The 24,576-nt window shown below is 38.8% G+C and overlaps 1 protein-coding gene and 1 long non-coding RNA gene across 3 annotated transcripts in view; one reads left to right on the forward strand and one right to left on the reverse strand.

Moving 5' to 3' along the window:
- Positions 1–1,561, reverse strand: part of MMP16 (matrix metallopeptidase 16) — a 269,481-nt gene extending 267,920 nt beyond the window's left edge. For both annotated transcript variants that reach the window (XM_025871484.2, XM_073892939.1), the window contains exon 1: positions 970–1,561. In XM_025871484.2, the coding sequence (XP_025727269.1) occupies positions 970–1,101 (132 nt within the window). In that variant the 5' untranslated portion in view covers positions 1,102–1,561. The remainder of the gene's footprint in view (positions 1–969) is intronic.
- Positions 1,562–2,635: 1,074 nt separating this feature from the next.
- Positions 2,636–23,871, forward strand: LOC141372744 (uncharacterized). The gene is made up of 4 exons (XR_012378147.1): positions 2,636–2,789; positions 2,880–3,004; positions 4,969–5,064; positions 22,588–23,871. It is a non-coding gene; the product is annotated as an uncharacterized lncRNA (long non-coding RNA).
- The last annotated feature ends 705 nt before the right edge of the window (positions 23,872–24,576 follow it).

A 24,576-nucleotide genomic window follows, 5' to 3' on the forward strand; every position in this document is an offset into this window, starting at 1 on the left:
GATCTCATCAAAAGTAGTATATTTTACTAAAACCCTCTTACTGTCTTTGTATTCCACTGTGTATGTTATAAACTGGAGTTAGAGCCCAGGTGTATACACACTTTCATTGATTTACTGCACATTACTGGCTTTAGTGCTGAGTTGATGACAGGAAGAGTACTTCGGCAGAGGTCTGACAAGTCCTTAACCTCAAGTTCCCTTCTGCTTTATGTCTGTCTGTTCCCAAAGCTGTCAAAGTAAAGCAAATGACAGACTAAAACCTCTCAGTTTTGCCCTGAGAGTGTGAAATCAAACTAAAAACACACCTCAGAACTATCACATTGGGCCACGTTTATTTTCAATTGGCGGGGGAGGGGAAGAGAAGACACTTTAAAAGAGATGGATTTCATGTCCTCTGTAGTCAGATCTAGTTACAGTGTATTAAGTTATGTCTAAATGAAAAAAAAAAGACTGTCTAGTCAAGTGTTTTATCACAAAGTAATGTTATTAAACATATGAAGTATTCCCACGCTCTCCTCTAGATTCTTTGATTTTAACCTCCTTTGTTAGGCACAGAACATGGGGAGAAAGATTTCAGGAACAATACCAAGGAAGCACATGATGCCAAGCAATGAATTCTGTATTTCCTGAACAGTTTATTCATCATAAACTCAAACTGCTTTTATTAAGCCACACGTTTGCTATATGTAGGACTTCTCCTCTTCCCTGGGTGACAAGCATGGACCAGCTACAAATGTATCTCCGAGCGCGCAGCATCGTGCTTTGTGCTGCTGGGGATAACGGATTCTCAGTCTCGCGCGCATCCATCACCTAAGACACAGGGAAACTCAACAAGGGTCTCGGCGGCTGCAAAGCAAACAATGTGTAGAGACGCAGGCTGCTCTGAGCTACCAGGATCCCAGGAGTGAACGCAATGTTTCAGGGAGCAGCCCAGGCAAGGGAGAAGGAAGAAAGCTCTCATACTCTTACCTCCACATTGAAATACTGCTCCGTTCCGCAGACGGTAGCACATAAAATCCAAAGCAGGGTTTGCAAGAAAAATACCCCCGAATGATGCACGAAATCCAACCGTCTTCCAGTGCTGAATGTGAGTAAGATCATAGTGAACTGTGCTTCAATGGATGGACGAGCTCCCCTTCGTTTTCTCCCTTTCTCCCTCTCCCTCCCTCCCTGGTTTCCTTTCAGAAAAAGTCCTCCGGGTGGGTAAGGAGCCTGCAGGTTCACCCACAGCCGGACAAGGGTAGGAGACTGAGGGCCCAGCACTCGGCAGCCCCCGAGAAACAGCGGCGGAGGTAGGGTCAGCAGCAGCCTGCATTCACCATCCTTGGGGGCCCGTCACCGGGAACGTGGCGCCCAAGTTCACCGGCGGTTCCGGCTCAAAGCGCCGAGTCGCAGCCGCAGCAGCAGCCGCCGCCGCCGCTGCCGCCGCCGCCTCCAGCCCGTGCGTCCTCCTCCTCCTTCTTCTCCTCCTCCTCCACCGCCCACTCCTCCGCCGCCGCTGCCACCTCCTGCTTCTGCTGGAAGGGCCTCCGCCGCTCCTCGCTTCTCGCCTCTGCTTCTTCTTCCCTCCTCTCCTCGCTCCCCTCCAGAATGTTCATCCGTAATCTACATAACTCCTCCTTCCCGGGGGTCTGCCTGGCTCTCGGGCCCTCAGCGCGCGCGCGCACACACACACACACACGCACACACATACACACCGGTGCGCGCGCGCGCGCACACACACACACACACACACATATCTGCACATGAGCACACACACAACTCCACACACAGACGCGCGCGCTCTTCTTAAAGGAGACGGCTTGTGAAGGGGAGACGCTACTGTACCGCGCACTGGAAGTAGCCAGACCTCCAGAGGGGCCCTGCATTGGGACGAGGTCCTTGACACACTGCCCACCCCCTCTTCCCCGAGACTGGAACCCAGCAACCTGGGCGGCTCCATTCTTTCATCTCGCCCACCCTCTCCCGAGCATCTAGAAACAAGTGCGCCCCTCCCCTGCCGGGGACTGGGTGGGGCTCAGGCAGCGGACCCTGGCTGGGGCTGGGGAGCGGCCCAGGCCTGGTCCCGGAGAGTGGCTGGCGTCCTCAATCAAGCGTCCCTGGAAGGTCGGGGGAGCGCTGGGAATCCGGGAGCACCGGAGTCACTGCGCGCTGTTCGGACGCTCGCGTCGGTTGCCAGGCTGGTCAAGTTTGGGAAGCCTGAGATGGCAAGTCCCGAGCGTCCAAAACTTTGTTGGGGTCCACTGACCGAGCCTGTGGCCCGTTGTTTCCCTGAATTTCTTCTACCATCGCTACAGCCCGCCTTTTCGGGCTAAGGGAGTAGGCACAGGATTTGGGGGTTGGTGTCTAGTCTAATACAGAAGCGGGAAGAAAATGCTCACTTTCCAAAAATGTTCTATCCGGTGGACGTACGTACACATTGGGACCCAAGAGAGGTGGTCCCGGGCGTTAACAAAGCCCCGGGCCAGGGAGGGTGGGGACGCTGGAAAGAAACCCCGCTGCTAGAGCGAGGGGAAGGGCTGAGGAGGAAAAGAGGGGGAGCAGCCTGAGGGAAGGCGAGTAAAGCGGCCGGCAAGGGCGGGAGGAAGGGGCTGCGCGCAGACCGAGCGGGGGGAGAGGCTGGCGGGATCGAGGAGAGCCGCAGGCCGGAGGAGGAGGTGGAGGCGGCTGGCCGGCGGCACAGGAGAGCCGCGGGCAGGGGAACTTCAGAAGAGGCTGCCAAAAAGGACTCGAGCCGCAGCAGTGTGAGGCAGTGGACAGCGGGGGCAGCAACCGCCAGCCCTTGGCAGGTGATGCTTTGGCTGAGAGAGAAAGGGGGAAGGGAAGCAGGCAGGCCTCTGTTTGCGGGCCATGCCAATAAATGTGCTTCTCCTTGGCAGCCAGCAGAGGGGAAGAGGAGCCCGCGGGAAAGAAATGCAGGAGAGGTTGAGAATAAAGGCTGCTCCAGGTGTGACAGCTACCTCGGCGAGGTGGGAAGATGGAATTGACAAGGCAAATTTCATGGGTGAGTTGGTAGAGCAATAAATAAACCTGCAAGAGGTCATATTTGGTAAGCAAACGAAAAACGTTGAAAAACGCTTTGCCAAAATTGCACTGAACTGTAATAATTTGTATACTAAAGAGAAACACAAGAAAGCTAAGGAATAGGATTTTGCAGCTAATGCTTTAAAAAAACTGAAGGAAATATGACCCACCTACTTTGACCCAAGACTCTCAGGGAGCCTTTTCTGACGGTCTGCTCCATGCACAACATGTCCTATCCACAAAATAATGTTGAAGACATAATAAAAAGAAATACCTTATATTGTATAGCATATTAAAATGTGCAGAATGTTTTCACACATAGTATCTCATTTAATTCTCACAACATTTTTGAGGATTTTGTTTTTGTTTCACAGATGTAGAGATGATGGTTATAAAAGATATTTCCAACAAACCATTCAAGTGGCAGATTTCAGACCTGAGTTTTCTGACTCCCAGTTCAGGGCAGTTCCTGCTACATGACAGTGACTTTCCATATAGAAATCCATTTCTCCTCTTAACAGTTTTATAACCCATGGATTGAGATGACATACATTAAAAAAAAAAACAATGATTAGAAGGCAACATGAAAGCAAGACCATTATATAGAAGTTATACAGTGATGTGTGCCAAAATGAAGTAACAAAATGTGGTGGAGAGTATTTGTCAATAAATCAACAATCATTTTAATATATACATTATTTTTAGCAAAGTGCAAAAATAGGGGAGAGAAACAAAAAAAAACTTTACCCTTTTCCTAATCCTTGAGATACTATTGAAAGGAGGGAGAATTAAAAAATTTATGCAAGTTGTACATGAGAAAACAGTTCTAAATGGTGAAGTCCTTGCTAAATGAGCCAGAATATTAGCAGACTTTGTCAAGGAAGTGGAATGCAAGTTGAGCGCTGCTATCAGCGAAAAGGGGTTTCTCACTGCAAGCAACCTGTTTGTTGAAGAAAATACCTGAGCTCAAAATAAAGAGATGTGGAGGATAAGATACGGGGAGGAGCTTGCAATGAAATAATGAGTTAACGTTTCATCAAATAGTCAAACAAGGATTGCTAAACCATTTTAGATAGGAATAGGTACTAAGAAAGATTATCTTCAGAATTATGCATAGGATTGGCGATAGGGAGAAACTGGGTGCAAAGACGTAATGGTTTAAAAAGGTTGTAGTCCAGCTGTGAAACTGTAAGGGCCTATATGAGTGAGGTATTCTTGGAGACTTATGCTTTTGAGGAGCCAAGAAACAAGGAAATAAGAGTAGGGAATCATAAATTCAAAAGATAATCTCAAATTAATGATTTGTAATAATGATAAATTTTTACAAACATTTATTAAATTCTTTGGTGGGCATTCAATGAGCAATGAATGAATTAATGTGTGTTCAAGGTTCTAGAAATACTAACAGAAATAAAATAAATAAAATACTGAGACCAACGTGTAATAATTATGGCAATGTTTTAAGGACTCAGGTAATTACATATGTGAGATGCTACAGAACAGGGTGGAAGAAGGTAGTGATTTTCCTTGAGGTCCTTGGAGAAAGCATCACAAAAGTACTGGTTTTCAAAGGGTATCTTGAAGAAAGAGTAGAAATTTATTGGTCAGGTAAGAAAAGGATATTTCAGACCTGTGTGCAATGGAGGAGTAAGCATTACAAGATGAATCTGAAGAACTACAAATGGTTTGTCAGGGCTGCAGACCAACATGTGTGTAAAGTAAGGTTAAGGTCCAAGGTTGCAGAGATCTTATCAGGGAAAGTCCTGTGTGCCATTTCAGGCTTTAGACTTTTTACCCTAAAAGAATTCTTAGTAGGAGATAAGTGAATTTTCACTACATTTGTTGCATGTTTGCCAACTCTGTGGAAACAGTCACCTTTTAGAAGTTCTTATATTTTTTACTTCAAATGTTCTATTAAGCATTTAATATCTACTATCTTTGTAGAACTTCTATCTGTGCTAGTCTAATAAGACTGATGAAACAGTTCCCCATATGGACTCATCTGGGTACCTGTGGAAATGTAATCACTTCCCTTGTCAGGTAAGTTTCTTATTCCATCTCTCATCTGTAATGTAGCCTTATCTTTTAAGAGTCGGAATTATGAAGAAGTTCCTACTCTCATGTCTTAGTAGTGTTAGCTTCTTAGTTGGCGGTCTTCTTAGAGAAGGACTTGTTTTTTTATCCTCAGTAAGTTAAAATATAGAATATCATTCGTCCATTTAGAGTGTTAATTAAATCCGTCCTCACAACTCTTGGCCCTTGCTGTGTGTGCTTTCTGTCACATACTTCCTTTCTTCTCACAATTCCACAAAACTAATGAATAATCTTAGAATTACAAGCGAATGGAGAACAGAGAATCCAAAAAAGATTAAAGAAAATGAATAAGAAAGCCAAAGGAAAATAACAATTGCCCCCGGCAAAGGTTAATAGCAACTCAATAAAAATTACTTAGGAGAGAAAGTGTCTGAAGAAGTAAATGATATATATGAATCCCAAGAGGCAAATGATAGATACTTATAAGTGAGCAGTTGAGTGGCATGCTGAAATGTGTGAATGATTACAACTACCCAAAATAACATTAGAGGTGAATAATATAATCATGGAACCCAGTTTCTTAATGAACTAAAGCCTTAGAAATGAGTTCTACAGCTTGGAAAGTTAAATAAACTTGTTCATTCCTCTATCATTTCAATTTATGTGCTTTCTTCTCTATTTGCATCCATTAAACCTGCAGCGCTTTGTTTTGTTTTAATTCAGAGAATATTGAATTAGTGCTGAGCTATAGGCATTCTCTCATGCATCTGTTATTAGCAGGGACATGCATATGTAGAACAGCCAGCTACAGCCTTATAATTTAAGGTGTGTCCCTGGTGGAATCTCGGGGTCTTAGAGCTTGTTGGAAAGGCTGATTCTCTGCTGCACCAAGATCCCCCTGTGATTCATACACAGGGTAGAGTTGAAAAGTTGCTAGCTATTATCACTGCCCCTGAAGATAGTATGATTTTTTTCCCCGTTTCCTTCATTGACTTATGCTCTCCTTTAACTATGAGTATCTCAAATATTTGGTTTTCTGCTCATTTATTTGTTCATTCTTTCCCCCACTGACCATTCGTTAGCCACCATAAAATACCAAGTGATTGAGAATGTAAAAAAAGATAAATGTGAAGAGTTAAAAAAGGCCACCTCAGTTTGGGTAGCTTCTAAGACAGGTAAGAATGAAGTTTGGATTTTATGGTTGTTTTCACTTGAATTTACTATCAACATAAATAAATAGCTAGCAGTGCAAAACTTAGAGATAAGATTTAGGTATAGGTGAGTGAGTGGGAATGGCCTCCACTGTTTCCCCATTTCTTCATCAGGCAGTACCTGAAGTTTGGAGGTCCAGTATGGCTGGGAAGTATGAGGAACTCACCAGATGAGAGAAGGAAAAAGAAAACCGGGTATAGAGCCTTTCATACCATTAGGCTAGGGTGGTGGGGGAGTCTTGTCTGTGGCCATAGTTGTGTCCATCACCCTGTAAGGCCATTCCTCCAGCACTACAACTACTATGTTCTTCCCAGTGACCTTGGTATGCTGTAACACCAGAGTCTAACTTTGTTCTTCTTTCGCTCTACCATCTTCCTCAGAGAGACTCTTCGATACTAAGTTTTATCTGTTATTTCTGCCCTAGTGATTTGCCTACATTTCTAGCCTTAAGCCCAATCCTATGGTCTAGAATTCATATTATCACTTTCACCTAAAACTCAGTATGTCCCCAACCCACTTTATCACCTTTTCCTTAGATGGGGTATCCCTTAGTTCCCACATTTCAATCTGGACCCACTTGTTCATCTGTACCCATGTTCTCACTAAACCTTGAACACCTCTGACCAATACTAATTTATGCTCTATGTTGAATCAGTCACTGGTAGCTGTCATGTCTTTCTGTCCAATACCACTTTGATTCATTCCTTCACCTGCACTTGTAGTTTATCACTGTCCCTTATAAATTCATACTCTGTCGTCTCATTACTAACCACTGCAGTAGCCTCCAGTATGTTGTGCATACATTTGTTCCTTTTTTTGTCTCCAGTTATTCTTCATGCCAGTCATTGAAGCATTCCTCTTCTACTATTCTTATATATCATGTTCAGCATAGACATAGAATGTATAAGTTGGAAAGAAATCTTTAAAGTTCTCTCCTTTAAATTCCTCATCATTCAGAAGAGGAGATTGAGGCTCAATAAAGAGATTGAAGTTAAATAAGTCCTGTGACTAGTTGGCAAGGGTAATGACACATATATTCTGACTTACAGCTGAATTGCTTCTCTAAAAGAAAAAGATTCATTGTAAACTACGTTAGGCATGCAGGAAAACACCATGAACAAACACGCCAGGTTGAGACATAGTTTCATTGCTGTTTCACCCAGACCATATAAATAATTGCCATAGACTAAAATTTTATAATCCTCAATGGATTATCAGACTTGTCATGATTTAGAATGGGGTGACAGATCTGATGAGAAAGGACATATTATTCTGTAGGTCGCTGGAGAAGAGGAGGGGTGCCTGAGTGGCTCAGTCAGGTAAGCACCCAACTCTTGGTTCTGGCTCAGGTCGTGATCTCAGGGCCCTGGGATCAAGCCCCATGTTGAGCTCCTCACTCAGCACAGAGTCTGCTTGAGATTTTTCTCTCTCTCTGTCCCTTCTCCCACCCCATGCTTGCACTCTCTCTCTCTCTCTCTCTCTCTAATAAATAAATAAATCTTTTTAAAAAATGGAGAAAAGGAATTGAGGATACCTTTAGACACTGCATAGCTTTAGGAAGATTATATTTCTAAATTTCATTTTCTTCATTTATAAAATGGGATGTCATACTCTCTGGGCAGTTGTGAAGATTAAATGAGATATTATGTGTGGAAGCTTTCTATAAATTTTGAAATGCTAAAAAACATAAGGAATTATTACAGCATGTGGCTGTGTCATGCTATACACACAGAAAGCAGGCAGCAAAGATTCACTGGGACTGTAGTTAACAAAGGAAGTTAAAACAAGTTAGAAATGTTCCGAGTGAAGACACTATGAGAATATCCCTAATAGGTTATATTAGAGAGTAACAAGTGCTGTGTGTTTCATTGGTATTAATAGAAATGATAAAGGTTTTCATTTCGTAGCAAAAGAAAAGGAGCTATAGAATGGCAGTCCTTAATATTGTTATCAAAATATAATTAGCCCCTTTGAACTATTACATACTATATTAAATGTACTTTTCATTAGTTCATGGGCACAGAAAAGAAAATGGAAAACAGAATGGAAATTAGATTGGCATCCATAAAAGCCATAAGATAACAATAAAAATGTACGATATAGAAGCTAATATTTTATATTAAATTAGAGGCATTGAATTGGAATTTAAACTTAAGGAGTTCAGAAAATCTTTTATGAGCTAATTTCCCACGGTAATGAGAAACTAAACATCTAAGTTGAAATGTCCTTTTCTACATATAAGAACAAAAATAAAAGTGAATTAACCCATATCACTATAGTTATAATTAGAGGAAAGACAGTAACAGAAAGGTGAGAAAAGATGTTGAATAATCTTAGTTCTAGTGTATCTAGTGCTTCCATTGTATGTTTCATGATTTTGAAATGATTTAATCTGACTCCCTTAATTCTAGAATAGGCAGAATCATTCACATGTTGCTTATTATCAACAAACTTAATATGATAATGAACTTGGTTGTGTACTACAACTTTTACTACACTCTTACCCTCTTCGTTGAAGAGGAGAGCATTCTAATGGTCTGGTAGTCTAATAGGGAATTACTGTTTCATACACATTTATAAAATCTTTGCCCCCAAGAGATTCATTTAATCTATCATACATGTTAGATGTTGTCATTGTTTTATTAATATCATTAAGATATCTGGTTCCATTTTTGTTGGAATAGTGTTTCTAGGCAAGGCCAAAAATAAGTGACTCATTCATTGCAAATTATAAAGTAATCAATATCTGGAAATCTGGAGACTTACAAGAATTTATTTCTTCTTTGAAAAAATTAGCTACAATCATTTCAAATGAGCTAAGACTTATAGAATTTGTGAGTATATAATCAAAATGTAAGTAGTGTGATTTTAATATAAGAGCATAAGTCAATGTCAAATCATAATTTGATACTACAGTTAGTAATTACTTAGCTTTTTGGTGAAATATGTGACTATTCTCTATAAGATTAAAACTTACCCAAATAAAAGTCTTAAAAATGGAAGAGAAAAAATTTTTTCTTCTATATCAATTGTCATCATATATTTCTTTTTTTTTTAAAGATTTTATTTATTTATTTGAGAGAGAGAGAGAGAGAGAGAGAGAAACAGTATGAGAGGGGAGAAGGTCAGAGGGAGAAGCAGGCTCCCCGCTGAGCCGGGAGCCCGATGTGGGACTCGATCCCGGGACTCCGGGATCATGACCTAAGCCGAAGGCAGTCGCTTAACCAACTGAGCCACCCAGGTGCCCCTGTCATCATATATTTCTAAGTAAAATTATCATCATATTAACCCAAGGAGTCATGAAAATATTTTATGCCTTGGCTTAGACTCTCATAGTTTCCATAGGACAACCAAATATACTACTCAGAGATGCAATTTAAGAGTTACTATAAAAGGGATACCTGGGTGGCTCAGTCGGTTAAATGTCTGCTTTCAGCTCAGGTCATGATCCCAGGACCCTGGGATGGAGTCCCTCATCAGGCTCCCCTGCTCAAAGGGGACCCTGCTTCTTCCTCTGCCTCTCCCCCTACTTCTATGCATGCACATGCTCTGTCTCTGTCTCTGTCTCTGTCTCTGTCTCTCTCTCTCTGTTAAATAAATAAATAAATAAAATCTTTAAAAAAGAGTTACTACAAAATAATTCTGGAACATAATAACTCTTTTGGAATTTTAATTTATCCTTATCAAAGGTACATCTGCATTTACCCATTTTTAATTTTACTTTTTAAAAATTCTTAGTGTAGTCATTCTTAAGATAACTTTTATTTTCTACCTTTAAAGAATCTTACTCAGATGTTTGTTTTACCTTGGAAAATAAGGTAATGAAGTTAGCTGGATATAATTTACATGAGATTTTGCTTAATTTTAAGCTTTCATGTAAGTTGGATTAAGACCAAACCTCATAGGACTGTGAGGACTCAATTGTTAATCTAAAAATTATAGAAACACTTCATTGAATGGAAAGGAGTAGATGCCTCATTTCATGCTCTCACCGAATGAAAACATTTATTCTGACTATTCCTAATAAGTAGTCATTCAGCTACTTCTTAAAGACATCCAAAGATGGGAGTTTGACTACTTTCCAAAGCAAAATATTCAGTGGAGCTTCCAAGTGCATATGGCCTTTAGGATCTTGATCAACTTGTCCATAATTTGTCCATATCAAAATTATATAGCTTTTCATAGCTAAAATAATTTTTGAATTTTAAAATATATATATAATATCCTATCAGCAGAGCCATTCAAATACCTTCATTTAAAATGAAATTAGGGGAGGGATGCCTGGGTAGCTCAGTTGGTTAAGTGCCTGTCTTCAGCTCAGGTCATGATCTCAGGGCCATGGGATCAACACTCACATCAGGCTCTTTGCTCAGCAGGGAGCCTGCTTCTCCCTCTGCCTGCCCCTCCCCCTGCTTGTGAGCTCTCTCTCTCTCTCTCTCTCTGACAAATAAATAAATAAAATCTGGAAAAAAAATGAAATTAGGGGAACCTGGGTGGCTCAGTTTGTTAAGCCATGGACTCTTGGTTTCAGCTCAGGTCATGATCTCAGGGTCATGAGATGGAATCCCACATTGGGCTCCAGCTCAGTGGGGAGTCTGCTTCTCTCCCTCTCTTTCTGTTCCTCCCCTCACCCACTTGCAGGCATGCAGGTACACACTCTCTCTCTACAATAAATAAATAAATCTTAAAAAAAATAAATAAAAATAAAAATGAACATTAAAACATGAAAACTCTTGATTTGGGATTCTGACCAGGAGCAGAAAAATATATCTGAAATCTCCTCATGAGCCTACAATTGTTTTAAACAAAACAATACATACATACAGTTACCATAAAATGTTAAGCTCAAGGTTTCTGGGGACTCTGTAAAGATTAGCTAGTTCATTTTCCTATCTGGGATTTGAATCCTCTCTACAATGTCCCCAAGATTTTAAATTTAAAAAACACCTTTATTATATCATAATTATTTAAATATTTATGAGCTCTTACTAAAATTCCATACTAAAATTGAATGTAAAATGTTCTCTATGCAAATGAAATCTATATTTTCAGTTTTATATGGTTATATTTTTGATCCTTTGTTATTATAACATAATGGCTTAAGATTATTAAATTCAATTTTTAAAATTTTCCAAGTTTTATTTGTCACTGATATATGTACTTAGCTGTACCTTAACATTAATCAGAAAGCAGGACTTTATTTCTTGCCTCTTGGGGTATGAATATTTTGTGTAAAGAATAAGATTAATACCTTCCTTCAGGAAAGATATCATAGGCTTACTTTAATGAATATTAGGTCCCTATACAGAACCACACATTTCTGCTATTTTTTTTCCTGTTATAGTAAATATTGTGACCTTTTCAAAAGAAGGCACTGCTGGGTATGAGAATTGCACTGAGCTAGTAGTCTGGAGACTACTTCTTAGTTCTAGCTCTGTCAGTAAATAGCTGACTGAATTTAAGCTTCCCAGCCATTCTTTGCTCTATATACTCTTTTTGAGAAATGAAGAATTTGAAATCAGAGGATTTCTGAAGTATCCTAAATTTCTCAAACACTGTGAACATATAAATCAGTGTTAACTCAAAATCCACAATCAGTACCTGTATTGCAGTAAGTCAGAATTTAAAATAATGGACTAGGTATAAACACAATTTAACCTGAAATTTTTTTCCATTATGTTCGTTAAGTTTCATACTCTGATTGTACTAAGTAAATGAAAATATTTTCTAGCTTACTCTGAATTAAATTCAAAGGAACACATGGACTGATATAATAGTAAGGTGTTTTTATACCCACATGAATCTTCTTGATTAAAAGCTATTCTATGCATGTGTATCTGGCTGTGTACAGGCACATTTACATGACTTCACCACTAGGGGTCATCATAGTGTGTATGTGTAAGGGGAGGAAAGCTTTTAAGCCTGTTAATGCTTTTTTTTTTTTTTTGAGTAGGTACAGCAACACATGATAATCACTTTGCTTCATGAATTATATAACTTAAAAAGAAAACTTCTATGTAAAAATAGCTTTTCATGTTGACACATATGTGAAATTGTTCTACCCTAAGGACTACTACTTTGATGGAAGAAGAAAAAAAATCATGTTTTATACCTATCCCCATTCAATCACTTAAGATTCAGCATCTGCTGAATTGCAAACTTCTTGTATTTAATTTTTCTTCTGTACAATCAGTTGCTCAAGGAAATTAATAAAATTTCCGAGTGGTTTAGAATAAGTAGGTTATTGATTTAGTATAAAGAGACTACCTATTTTAAACAAATATTTGTGATTTTAATTCCAAAAAAATAAATTAAAAGTAAGTTATAATAAATAAAATATAATACTAAATTATCATAAAAGTGAAAATAGGTAGTTTTATGATGACAAGTATAATATACATCAATAAAAATTTTATCAATTTAATTTGGTAATTTCTAATCTTCTTGATGTGAATGTTGTCCACATCTCCTTGGTGGAGTTGTGCTAATGTTAAAAATTATAAAATGATTTTTGGGGTGCCTGGGTGGCTCAGTTAAGACTGTAAATCTTGATTTCAGCTCAGGTCATGATCTCAGCATGATCTCAGGATTGTCAGAAGGAGCCCTGCTTCATTGTTGGGCTCTTCACTCAGCAGGGATCTGCTTTCCTTCTCTCTCTCTCCCTCTGCCCCTCCCCCTGCTTGTGCATGCTCTCTCTCTCTCTCTCTCTCTAAAATAAATAAAGAAATCATTCAAAAAATTATAAAATGATTTTCAACACTGCTTGATTAAAAAAGCATGCCTGTTGGACCTATAAAAATACTTTAGTTAAGATTGCCATATTCAACGTATAAAAATACAAGACTCATGGTTAAATTTGAATTTCAGATAAGTGAATTATTTTTAGTATAATTATTTCCCATGCAATTATTGGGATATACACTAAAGAATTAACTGTTGCTTATCTGAAAATCAGATTTGACTGGGTATCTTATATTTTATATGGCAAGTCTTCTTTGGGTATAAAGAGGTACAATAATGTAAAGCTATTCTTGAATTATATATATATACATTATATATAATGTGTATATATGTGACATATATGAGAGAAGTTCACTTCACTTATCTGGAAGTCAAATGTTAGACTTCCTTAAAGCTAAAGAAAGAAATACAATCAAAATTACAGGAGAACAGGCATGGGAGGAAGGAAGATTGGAAGGGAAGGAGGAGGTGCTAAAGGAAGAGAGAGAAAGTAAAAGGGAAGGATTTGAAGGGAAGGAGGAAGTGCTAAAGGAAGAGAGAGAAAGTAAAAGGGAAGGAAGAAGAAACTAACAAATGTTCCTGGTTCTGTAAAAGTGACCTGTGAACATCTAGCAACTGAAAGTAGCCAAGTAAAATGTAAGAAAAAGAATTATGCTTCATGCTTAGAAATTGGTATACCTCGGAGGGAAAAGATGGCAGAGGAGTAGGGGACCCTATTACAACCAGTCCCTGGAATTGAGCTGGATATCTACCAGACCACTCTGAACACCCACAGAATCAGCCTGAGATGTAAGATAGGTCTGGATCTCTACAAACAGAATATCTCAGGCGGTTCATTTTGAGGTACAAACAGGGAGCTGTGATTCCGCTGGCAGGTATCGGAGGATAAACGGCAGCAGGAGGGAGCCTGGCCATGGGGATCCTACACAGCTGGTGAGCGATAGCCTCCTGCGCTGGGGACGGGCACAGACTCAGAGACTGGTAGCAGTGGGAAAAGGACTTTAGGGCAACCCCTGGGATGGAAACCCAGAGCAGCGGGGTCGCGCATGCAAACTGGGGACGGCCAGTGGTTTTAGAAGCACAAAGGGCAGAGATGTGCCCTAACCTGGAGGTGAGGACTGGGAGTGCTGCTGAGGGACACACAACCCAGGATGCTGCAGTTTATAGCAGCACAGACAGAACCAGAGATGGTGTGGCCTGGAGAGCTCACAGAAGAACAGACTGCAGTCTCTCTGCTCTAAGGGTTGGAAATGGTCTCTTGTGCTCTGACTCTCGGAAGAGAAACGGAAAGCCACCAGGGAAAGCCACCAAGGAACAAAAGCCCCCAAAAAACGGTTTCCACTGAGCCTATCCCCCACCACAGGGAGCAGGGCAACTCTGCCCAAACAGGGTTGCTTGAGTACCAGTGTGGCAGGCCCCTTCCCCAGAAGACAGGCTGGGAGACAAGAGGCCAGCAACCCTAAGGTCCCTAGAAAACAGGTGCATCTTGCTTGGGTTATGCTCAATAATTTGAACTCTATACATTCCCTTAACCACCCCTCAACAGAATAACTAGGAGGAGGAGCCCCCAAAATAGAAAAGACTCAGACTATGACTTATGCCACAGATTTACAAATGGATTCAGATAAAACCAAGATGTTGGAGTTGGAATTCAGGGTAGCAATTGTGAAGATGATAGCTAGAATGGAGAAATCGATTAATGGCAACATAGAGTCTCTAAGGGCAGAAATGAAAGTTGAATTGGCAGAACTTAAAAATGCTATCAATGAGATCCAATCTAATCTAGATAATATAACAGCTAGGGTAAGCAAGGCAGAAGAACAAATTAGTGTTTTAGAAAACCAATTAATAGACAAGAAGGGAAAAGAGGAGGCCAGGAAAAACAACTCAGAATCCATGAAAATAGAATCAGAGAAATAAGTGACACCATGAAACATTCTAATGTCAGAATTATTGAGATCCCTGAGTGGGTGGAGAGAGAGAGAGGACTAGAAGATATATTTGAGCAAATCATAGCTGAGAACTTCCCTAATCTGGGGAATGAAACAAACACTCATGTCCTTGAGGCAGAGAGGACCCCTCCCAAGATCAAGGAAAACAGGCCAATGCCCCGGCGTAAAACTGGCAAATCTTAGAACCAAGGAAACCATCTTAAGGGCAGTTAGGGGAAAGAGATTCCTTACGTACAGAGGGAGGAACATCAGAATAATGTCAGACCTATCCACAGAGACCTGGCAAGCCAGAAAGGCCTGGCAAGACATATTCAGGGTACTAAATAAGAAGAACATGCATCCAAGAATACTTTATCTGGCAAGGCTGTCATTTAGAATGGATGGAGAGAAGCAGAGCTTCCAAAACCAGCAGAAACTGAAAGAATATGTGACCACTAAGCCGGCCCTACAAGAAATATTAAGGGGGGTTCTATAAAAGGAGAAAGACCCCAAGAGTTATATAGAAAAGAAATTTACAGGGACAATCTATAAAAACAATGTCTTCACAGGCAACATGATAATTAATTCATATCTTTCAATAATCACTCTCAACATGAATGACCTAAATGCTCCCATAAAATGGCACAGGGTTGCAGATTGGATAAAAAGACAGGACACACCCATATGCTGTCAACAAGAGACTCATTTTGAACCTAAAGATACATCCCGACTGAAAGTGAAGGGATGGAGATCCATCTTCCATGCCAACAGACTTCAAAAGAAAGCTGGGGTAGCAATTCTTATATCAGACAAATTAGATTTTAAACTAAAGACTGTAGTTAGAGACACAAAAGGACACTATTTCATTCTTAAGCGGTCTATCCAACAAGAAGGTCTAACAATTGTAAATATCTATGCCCCAACAGGGGAGCAGCCATCTACATAAGCCAACTATTAACCAAAATTAAGAGTCATATTGATAAAAATACATTAATTGTAGGAGACCTCAATACTCCACTCTCAGCAATAGACACATCATCTAAGCAGAAAATCAACAAAGAAACAAGAGCTTTGAATGACGCACTGGACCAGATGGACCTCGTAGATATATACAGAACATTCCACCCTAAAACAACAGAATACGCATTCTTCTCGAGTGCGTATGGGACTTTCTCCAGAATAGACCACATACTGAGTCACAAACAGGTCTCGACCAATACCAAAAGACTGAGATTATTCCCTGCATATTCTCAGACCATAATGCTCTAAAACTGGAACTCAATCACAAGAAAAAATTTGGAAGAAATTCAAACACTTGGAAGCTAAAGACCACTCTGCTCAAGAATGTTTGGGTCAACCAGGAAATCAAAAAAAAAAAGAAAGAAAGAAAGAAAAGAAACTAAAGAAAAAGAAGAGCTTAAACAGTTCATGGAAACCAATGAGAATGAAAACACATCAGTCCAAAACCTGCAAAAGCAGTCCTAAGGGGAAAATACATAGCCATCCAAGCCTCACTCAAAAAAATAGAAAAATCCCAAATTCACCAACTAACTCTACACCTTAAAGAACTAGAGAAAAAGCAACAAATGATGCCTAAGCCACACATTAGAAGAAAAATAATTAGGATTAGAGCAGAGATCAATGAATTAGAAACCAGAAACACAGTAGATCCAATGAACACAACTAGAAGCTTGTTCTTTGAAAGAATTAAAAGATTGATAAACCACTGGCCAGACTTATTCAAAAGAAAAGAGAAAGGACCCAAATTAATAAAATTATTAATGAAAGGGGAGAGATCATGACTAGCACCAAGGAAATAGAACAATTATTAGAAATTATTTTCAACAACTATATGCCAATAAGCTGAGCAACCTGGATGAAATGGATGCCTTCCTGGAAACCTATAAACTCCCAAGACTGAAAGAGGAAGAAATTGACAACCTGAATAGTTGTAACATAATATATGGTTATTGACATAACCAGTAACAACATTGAAGCAGTGATCAAAAACCTCCCAAAAAATAAGAGTCCAGGGCCTGATGGATTTCCTGGGGAATTCTACCAAACGTTCAAAGAAGAAATAATACCTATTCTCCTGAAGCTGTTTCAAAAAATAGAAACAGAAGGAAAGCTTACAGACTCATTCCATGAGGCCAGCATGACCTTAATCCCCAAACCAGGCAAAGACCCCATCAAAAAGGAGAATTTCAGACTGATATCCCTGATGAATATGGATTCCAAAATCCTCAACAAAATCCTAGCTAATAGGATCCACAATACATTAAAAGGATCATCCACTATGACCAAGTAGAATTTATCCCTGGGATGCAAGGGTGGATCTACATTCAAAAATCAATCAATGTGATAGAACACATTAATAAGAGGAGAGAGAAGAACCATATGGTCCTCTCAATTGATGCAGAAAAAGCATTTGACAAAATACAGCATTCTTTCCTGATTAAAACTCTTCAGAGTATAGGGATAGAGGGAACATTCCTCAAGTTTGTAAAATCCATCTACGAAAAACACACAGCGAATATCATCCTCAATGGGGAAAAGCTGAGAGCCTTTCCCTTAAGATCAGGAACATGACAAGGATGCCCACTCTCGCCACTATTGTTCACATAGTACTAGAAGTCCTAGCAACAGCAATCAGGCAACAAAAAGAAATAAAATGTATTCAAATTGGCAAAGAAGTCAAACTCCCTCTCTTCACAGATGACATGATACTTTATGTGGAAAATGCAAAAGACTCCACCCCCAAATTACTAGAACTCATTCAGCAATTCAGTAATGTGGCAGGATACAAAATCAATGCACAGAAATCAGTTGCTTTCTTATACACTAACAATGCAACTGTAGAAAGAGAAATTAGAGAAACGATTCAATTTACAATAGCACCAAAAACCATAAGATACTGTGGAATAAACCTAACCAAAGAGGTAAAGGATCTATACTCTAGGAAATACAGAACACTCATGAAAGAAATTGAAGAAGACACAAAAAGATGGAAAAACATTCCATGCTCATGGATTGGAAGAATAAACATTGTTAAAATGTCTGTGCTACCCAGAGCAATCTATACCTTCAATGCAATCCCGATCAAAATTTCAATGACATTTTTCAAAGTGCTGGAACAAACAATCCTAAAATTTGTATGGAATCAGAAAAGATCCTGAATTGCCAAGGAAATGTTGAAAAAGAAAAACAAAGCTGGGGGCATCACATTGCCCAATTTCAAGCTATATTACAAAGCAGTGATTACCAAGACCAAGTGTGCCAAGCATGGTATTGGTGCAAAAACAGACATATAGACCAATGGAACAGAATAGAGAGCCCAGATATGGACCCTCACCTCTATGGTCAAATAATCTTCGACAAAGCAGGAAAAAATATGCAATGGAAAAAAGACAGTCTCTTCAATAAATGGTGCTGGGAAAATTGGACAGCCACATGCAGAAGAATGAAACTTGACTATTCTCTAACACCATACACAAAGATAAACTCAAAATGGATGAAAGACCTCAATGTGAGACAGGAATCCATCAAAATTCTAGAGGAGAACATAGGCAGTAACCTCTTTGACATCGGCCATGGCAACTTCTTTCAAGATACATCTCCAAAGGATAGTGAAACAAAAGCAAAAATGAACTTCTGGGACTTCATCAAGATAAAAAACTTCTGCACAGTAAAGGAAACAATCAACAAAACAAAGAGGCAACCCATAGAATGGGAGAAGATATTTGCAAATGACACTACAGAAAAAGCACTGATTTCCAAGATCTATAAAGAGTTTCTCAAACTCAACACCCAAAAAACAAATAATCAAGTCAAAAAATGGGCAGAATACATGAACAGACACTTCTCCAAAGAAGACATACAAATGGCTAACAGACACATGAAAAATGTTCATCATCATTAGCCACTGGGGAAATTCAAATCAAAACCACACTGAGATACCACCTTACACCAGTTAGAATGACAAAAATTGACAAGGCAAGAAACAACAAATGTTGGAGAGGTTGTGGAGAAAGGGGAACCCTCTTACACTGTTGTTGGGAATGCACGTTGGTACAGCCACTTTGGAAAACAGTGTGGAGGTGCCTCAAAAAATTAAAAATAGAGCCACCCTATGACCCAGCAATGCACTACTGGGTATTTACCCCAACGACACAGATGTAGTGAAAAGAAGGGCCATATGCACCCCAATGTCCATAGCAGCAATGTCCGCAATAGCCAAACTGTGGAAAGAGCCGAGATGCCCTTCAACAGATGAATGGATAAAGAAGATGTGGTCCATATATACAATGGAATAATACTCAGTCATCAGAAAAGATGAATACCCAACTTTTCCATCAACATGGATGGGACCAGAGGAAATGATGCTAAGTGAAATAAGTCAAGCAGAGAAAGTCAATTATCATATGGTTTCACTTATTTGTGGAACCTACGGAATAGCATGGAGGACATTAGGAGAAGGAAGAGAAAAATGAAGGGGGGAAATCGGAGGAAGAGATGAACCATGAGGGACTATGGACTTTGGGAAACAAACTGAGGGTGTTAGAGGGGAGGAGGTTGGCGGGATGGGTTAGCCTGGTGATGGGTATTAAGGAGGGCAGGTACAGCATGGAGCACTGGGTGTTATACGAAAACAATGAAGCATGGATCACTACATCAAAAACTAATGATGTATTATATGGTGACTAACATAACATAATAAAATAAAATTTAAAAAATAAGTAAAAAAGAAATTGGTGTACCTCATACCAGGTGTAAAGCAATACTCATAAAAACAAGCAATTGTACAAAAACCGAGAATTATGTGAGAGACAAAAAGAAAGCAAAAAGAACAAAAGAGAAATGATGGAGAAAAGATCAAAGGAGTTGCCAGGAGCCTAGGTAATGGCAATAGGAGTGGAAGTCTTGACAGAAATGGAGATCCAGTGACTTAAATCAGCTGCAGTTCCTGTGAAGATATAATGGGGTGTGTCTTTCATTCTCAGGAACTACCATGAGCATGCATATAGTGTGCCACATTAGAGTCATATGATTAATTGGCTAACTCTATAGAATTCTAAGAGCAGAAATTAAGAAGGTGATGGCAAACCAGTTCAGCTGATCACCAAGAACACAAATCTTGCTTGCCACAGATCTACAGCTTTTAATGGTATGAGAGAAGATATGTAATTTGCCTAAAATCACATAGCAAGTAGAGGGGTAGTCATGCTTCAACTCCATGTTTTCCAACTAAAAGCCCATATTTATTTCATGTAGCAAAATTAGTATTCCAACCAATAGATTTATTTTATCAGGAGGCAGATTCAATATGGTAGAGATGAGTTAAAACAAAATGCAGTAGAGGTTTGTGACTTGCATGGTAATGAATTCATGGAGAGCAACCCCAACTTAACTGTGTTTTAGAATACAACTAGTGAAAAGATTAGAGAATATCCTTATCATAATCTCATTCTAATGGAAAAGACAAGAATGATTTATGTGAAAATACTTACAAGTGAGTTGTGTGCAAAAAGATACAAGGAAAAGTCTGGGAGATTAAATTAGATATGTCCGTTACCTTGATAGTGATCATGGGTATCAGAGGTGTTTCCATATGTCCAAATTCATCAAATTGTACACATTAAATATGTATAGTTCTTTATATATCTATCATACCTCAAAAATCTGTAATTTTATTTTGGAAGCCTGTTCACTTTTTTTTTTTTTTGGTCAATTTCTCCAGAATGTGTTGCACCTGCTTAATCTGGTAAAATTCAGAGGTATCATTATTTCAGCAAATTTCCTTCTGCCATATCATTGAGTATTTTTGTTTCATTTGTTTTATTCCCTATTCAGAAATATGTGCATTATGGATCTCCTTTATCTTTCATATATAATAATTTTTCTTTAGTAAACCATTTGTTGCTTTCCATTCCATTTTCCTTGATTTTTTTCAAGTTTTCAAGTCTTTCATCTATACCATTATGATACCTTTTCTCTTTTTTAATGCTTTTAATATAGCATGTATTGATAATAGACTTATTTTTATATTTTTAATTTTTTATACTTTTAAAAAAATATTTTTATTTTTTTAAGTAATCTCTGCACCCAATGTGGGGCTCAGACTCACAACCCTAAGATCAAGAGTTGCATGCTCTACCGACTGAGCCAGCTAGGCACCCTGAGTCACTTTTATTTTTAATTGAACAGGCAAATGAGAATAACTTAAGCTATTAATTCCTAAATAATCCATGAAAATATTTATGCTGGTACTCAGGAATTCATCTAGTTTTTCTATTTTCTCAAGCCATTTTCCCATACTTATTACACATCGAAACATCTCAACATTCTGGATTTATATATCAAGTAGAAAACTAGTGAGAGGTGCAAATGTTCATCTAAATACAAATCTTTTACACTGAAGAGAAAAATACTCTTACATTCCATAAATTTTTGATATGGTCTTAGTTCCATGCAAGAGTTATTTAATAAGCACTTAGTGTGTACAGATTTTGTGCTAGGCTCTAAGTACCATAATGAATAAGCCTTGATCTTTATCCTCAAGGAGCTAGCTGTGAAACCTATTCAAAGAGATAAGAGACATCCAGAAGAGCAATGTTATTTCATTTAATTGTTTATTTAGTAGTAGTGTGACTTAATGCATAGAAAACAATGTTTGATGTCAGGTAAATGGGGAAGACACCTGGCTCCTCCATTTACTTGCTGTTATATGTTAAGATCTCTGCTGAATTGGACCAAAATAAGCTAGTTCATAGGGAATTTGTATTAGTATATGACCCTGGTAAAAACTAAAAATTGTCAATTAATGTCAGTTTCCCCTTTCCTTACACTGGAACTTGTGAGATTCAGTTGGTCAGTTGGACCCCTGGTTGTCACCATGTCATGTGGCCCATGTCTCAGGAGGACTCACCTTAGAAGGTAGGGTGCTCTTTTCCAGTGATTCTCCAGTCAAAATGCTAAGGTGTCTTGGGTGATGAATAAGATGTCATGGGTAGGGATGCGTGGGTGGCTCAGTCGGTTAAGTGTCTGCCTTCAGCTCAGGTCATGATCCTGGAGTCCTGGGATCAAGTCCCACATCGGGCTCCTTGGTCAGTGGGGAGCCTGCTTCTCCCTCCACCTGCTGCTCCCCCTGCTTGTGCTCTCTCTCTCTTTCTGACAAATAAATAAATAAAATCTTAAAAAAAAAAAAAAGATGTCTTGGGTAATGTCTTTGGTCAATGTCATGAATCTGGACTCATTATTATCGTATTTCCTAATAATTTCAATATTCTTTATAGACAGGAAGCACAATTGGTTAGTAAGAAGGTAGACGTATTCATCAATCTAATTTGCCTACACATTTCTTAATCCAAACGAAGGCTTAAGAAGACAAGTGTATTTCTAATCACCTCATTTTATAGCCCCCCAAATTAATTGCAGATAATTCAAGTGAAATTGTTCAAGGTTAGACCAGCTGCTCTCTTAACTCTTACTTCATTACTTTTTCCATTGAATCATTTATTTGTTACATTTGGAAACTATAGACCCAAAGATTTGAGGATGTAGAACACATGAGCCTATGTAAAAAGATTACTTTTTGTTAATTGTTCAAACATCATGGATTTCCTCTCTCTCTCACTTCTTCTAGATTGAAATAGTTCTTCAAGTTGGAGAAGACAGAAGTGAAACAAAATTTGAATACTTCATCTCTGTTGATAGATGACTTAAATGAAAATCACCCCTGAAGAGTATGACTATTTCCATCTATTGTATTTTTCTTACTCTGAACATAGCTTTAAAAATCTCAAATCATAATTTAAAATATCTCAAATCTTTTTGTGTTTAATAAATGTAACTACATTGTGAGCTTTGTTATCAAGACATCATTATTCCTTTTCATTATATTTAAAAAATATTTGCTTGATTATATGCTTATATGCTGAGCACAATTGTAAAAATAATTACAAATTCACAAAATGTGTTGTTAATGAAATCACTACCTTAAATCAGAATTTACGATCCAAATTGTGTAAAAAATGGTAGTTTTTAGCTAGCAAGAAGTAAATTACTGTAAAGTGCCACCTTTGAAGGGAAAAGTACTGTTCCATCCCTCCAAAACAGGGTTTCAATATGTAATTTTGCAAAACAACTCTCCTCACTCCATATGGACCCTATTAAGTCACTACTACAATTAAATAAAAGCAGATGTTACCAAATACAATACTGGTTAGCTCTCTTATCTAAAGCATGCTATTACATGGTAAACATGTATTAATCTATTTCAGATGAGGATTTAAGGCCCTCTGAGTATCAGTAACTGCCTCCTTCTTTCGATGTCACCAAAATACATCAAGCAGGAACTCGTCAGGTTTTCTTGACACTGTCCAGCTCACAGGCAGTCCCCTATGATTTGTTTCTATCCTTTCTTGTTCGACAAACATTTTAGCACTGTTTCTCAGAACACAGAACCATAATGTTACTAGCTAATTTGGGGAATATAAACAAGTATTTGAACTTCAATAAAATATATTAAAGAGACATTCATTCATCTTAATTGCATAGATAACAGCATGAAACTTACATGGGAAGTATTTGTTTATTAGGAAAGATATTCTTAATTCCCTAAATGAGTCTGACAATTTTTATTAAAATTATGAATTATATTTAGTGATAATTTCACATTACTGTTATTGTTAGGGAACAGTTTTCAGTGTATCTCTTGTATATCTGCATGTCTCATGAGTGAAGTACTAACTGCTTTTGTTCTGGACTTTGTTTTCAAAGATGTTTGCATAATGATCAGACTTGGAAGGCGTAGTGTTTCACTCTGAAGCAAAGAGTAGGCTTGCTTGCTGCTCAACATAATGAGACAAGGATTCCTACATAAACAAGGGGCAGACATGCTTACTTCCCATTATAGAAGATTCAAGTTCCTTAAGCTTAGGAGTCCTCTCTTGAAACCCACTGTTTGCAGTGGTCATCTTGCTCTCTTCATGTCTCCCTGGAAGAATTGGGATTCATGTAATGTATGCCAAAATTCATATACTCTGACTACTGGTACTGTTATGAGAAATAAAGTCCTTTATCTCTGAATTGGGAGTATTGTGTCTTCTCCCAGCATCCATGAATCTTTGTCTCTGTTTCATGGCAGGCTAACTTTACTACCTTGCAAGTTGGGTAAAATCTCAACCCTTTCACAGTTCTTGAAAGATGTTTCAGCAATGAAGCAGGATACAGACAGAGAGACAAGGATTTCTGGCAGAGTAAGAATGAGAGCCATGCAGGTTGACAGAATTTAAGGGAAACCTGTGATAATTGATAATGAACATGCCAATCAAACTGTTTGGTCAACCAGAAAATAAATGGTTCTCAACTTTATTGTCTCTTATCAAAAAGAAATTGGGCACAGTTGCATGCTGGCCACTGGAAAATAGGTTCACAGACAGCTGTCTGAACAGTGTGCAGCAGTGGCTCCTTTCTCCTTTAGGTGGGGGCAGATGGGGAGGGAGGGAGAGGAAGGCTGGAGGAGGGACTTACCAATATGGTGAGCAGTCTCAGGTCCACCCATTGTAACAACTAGTGCTAAACTTAGTCCTAGGAGGACAGATTTCTACTTTGTTTCAGACCACAGTTCTTG

The sequence above is a fragment of the Callorhinus ursinus genome, unplaced genomic scaffold, assembly GCF_003265705.2.
Source record: "Callorhinus ursinus isolate GAN/ISIS: 27379988/994484 unplaced genomic scaffold, GSC_fseal_2.0 scaffold5, whole genome shotgun sequence".
NCBI classification, from domain to species: domain Eukaryota; kingdom Metazoa; phylum Chordata; class Mammalia; order Carnivora; family Otariidae; genus Callorhinus; species Callorhinus ursinus.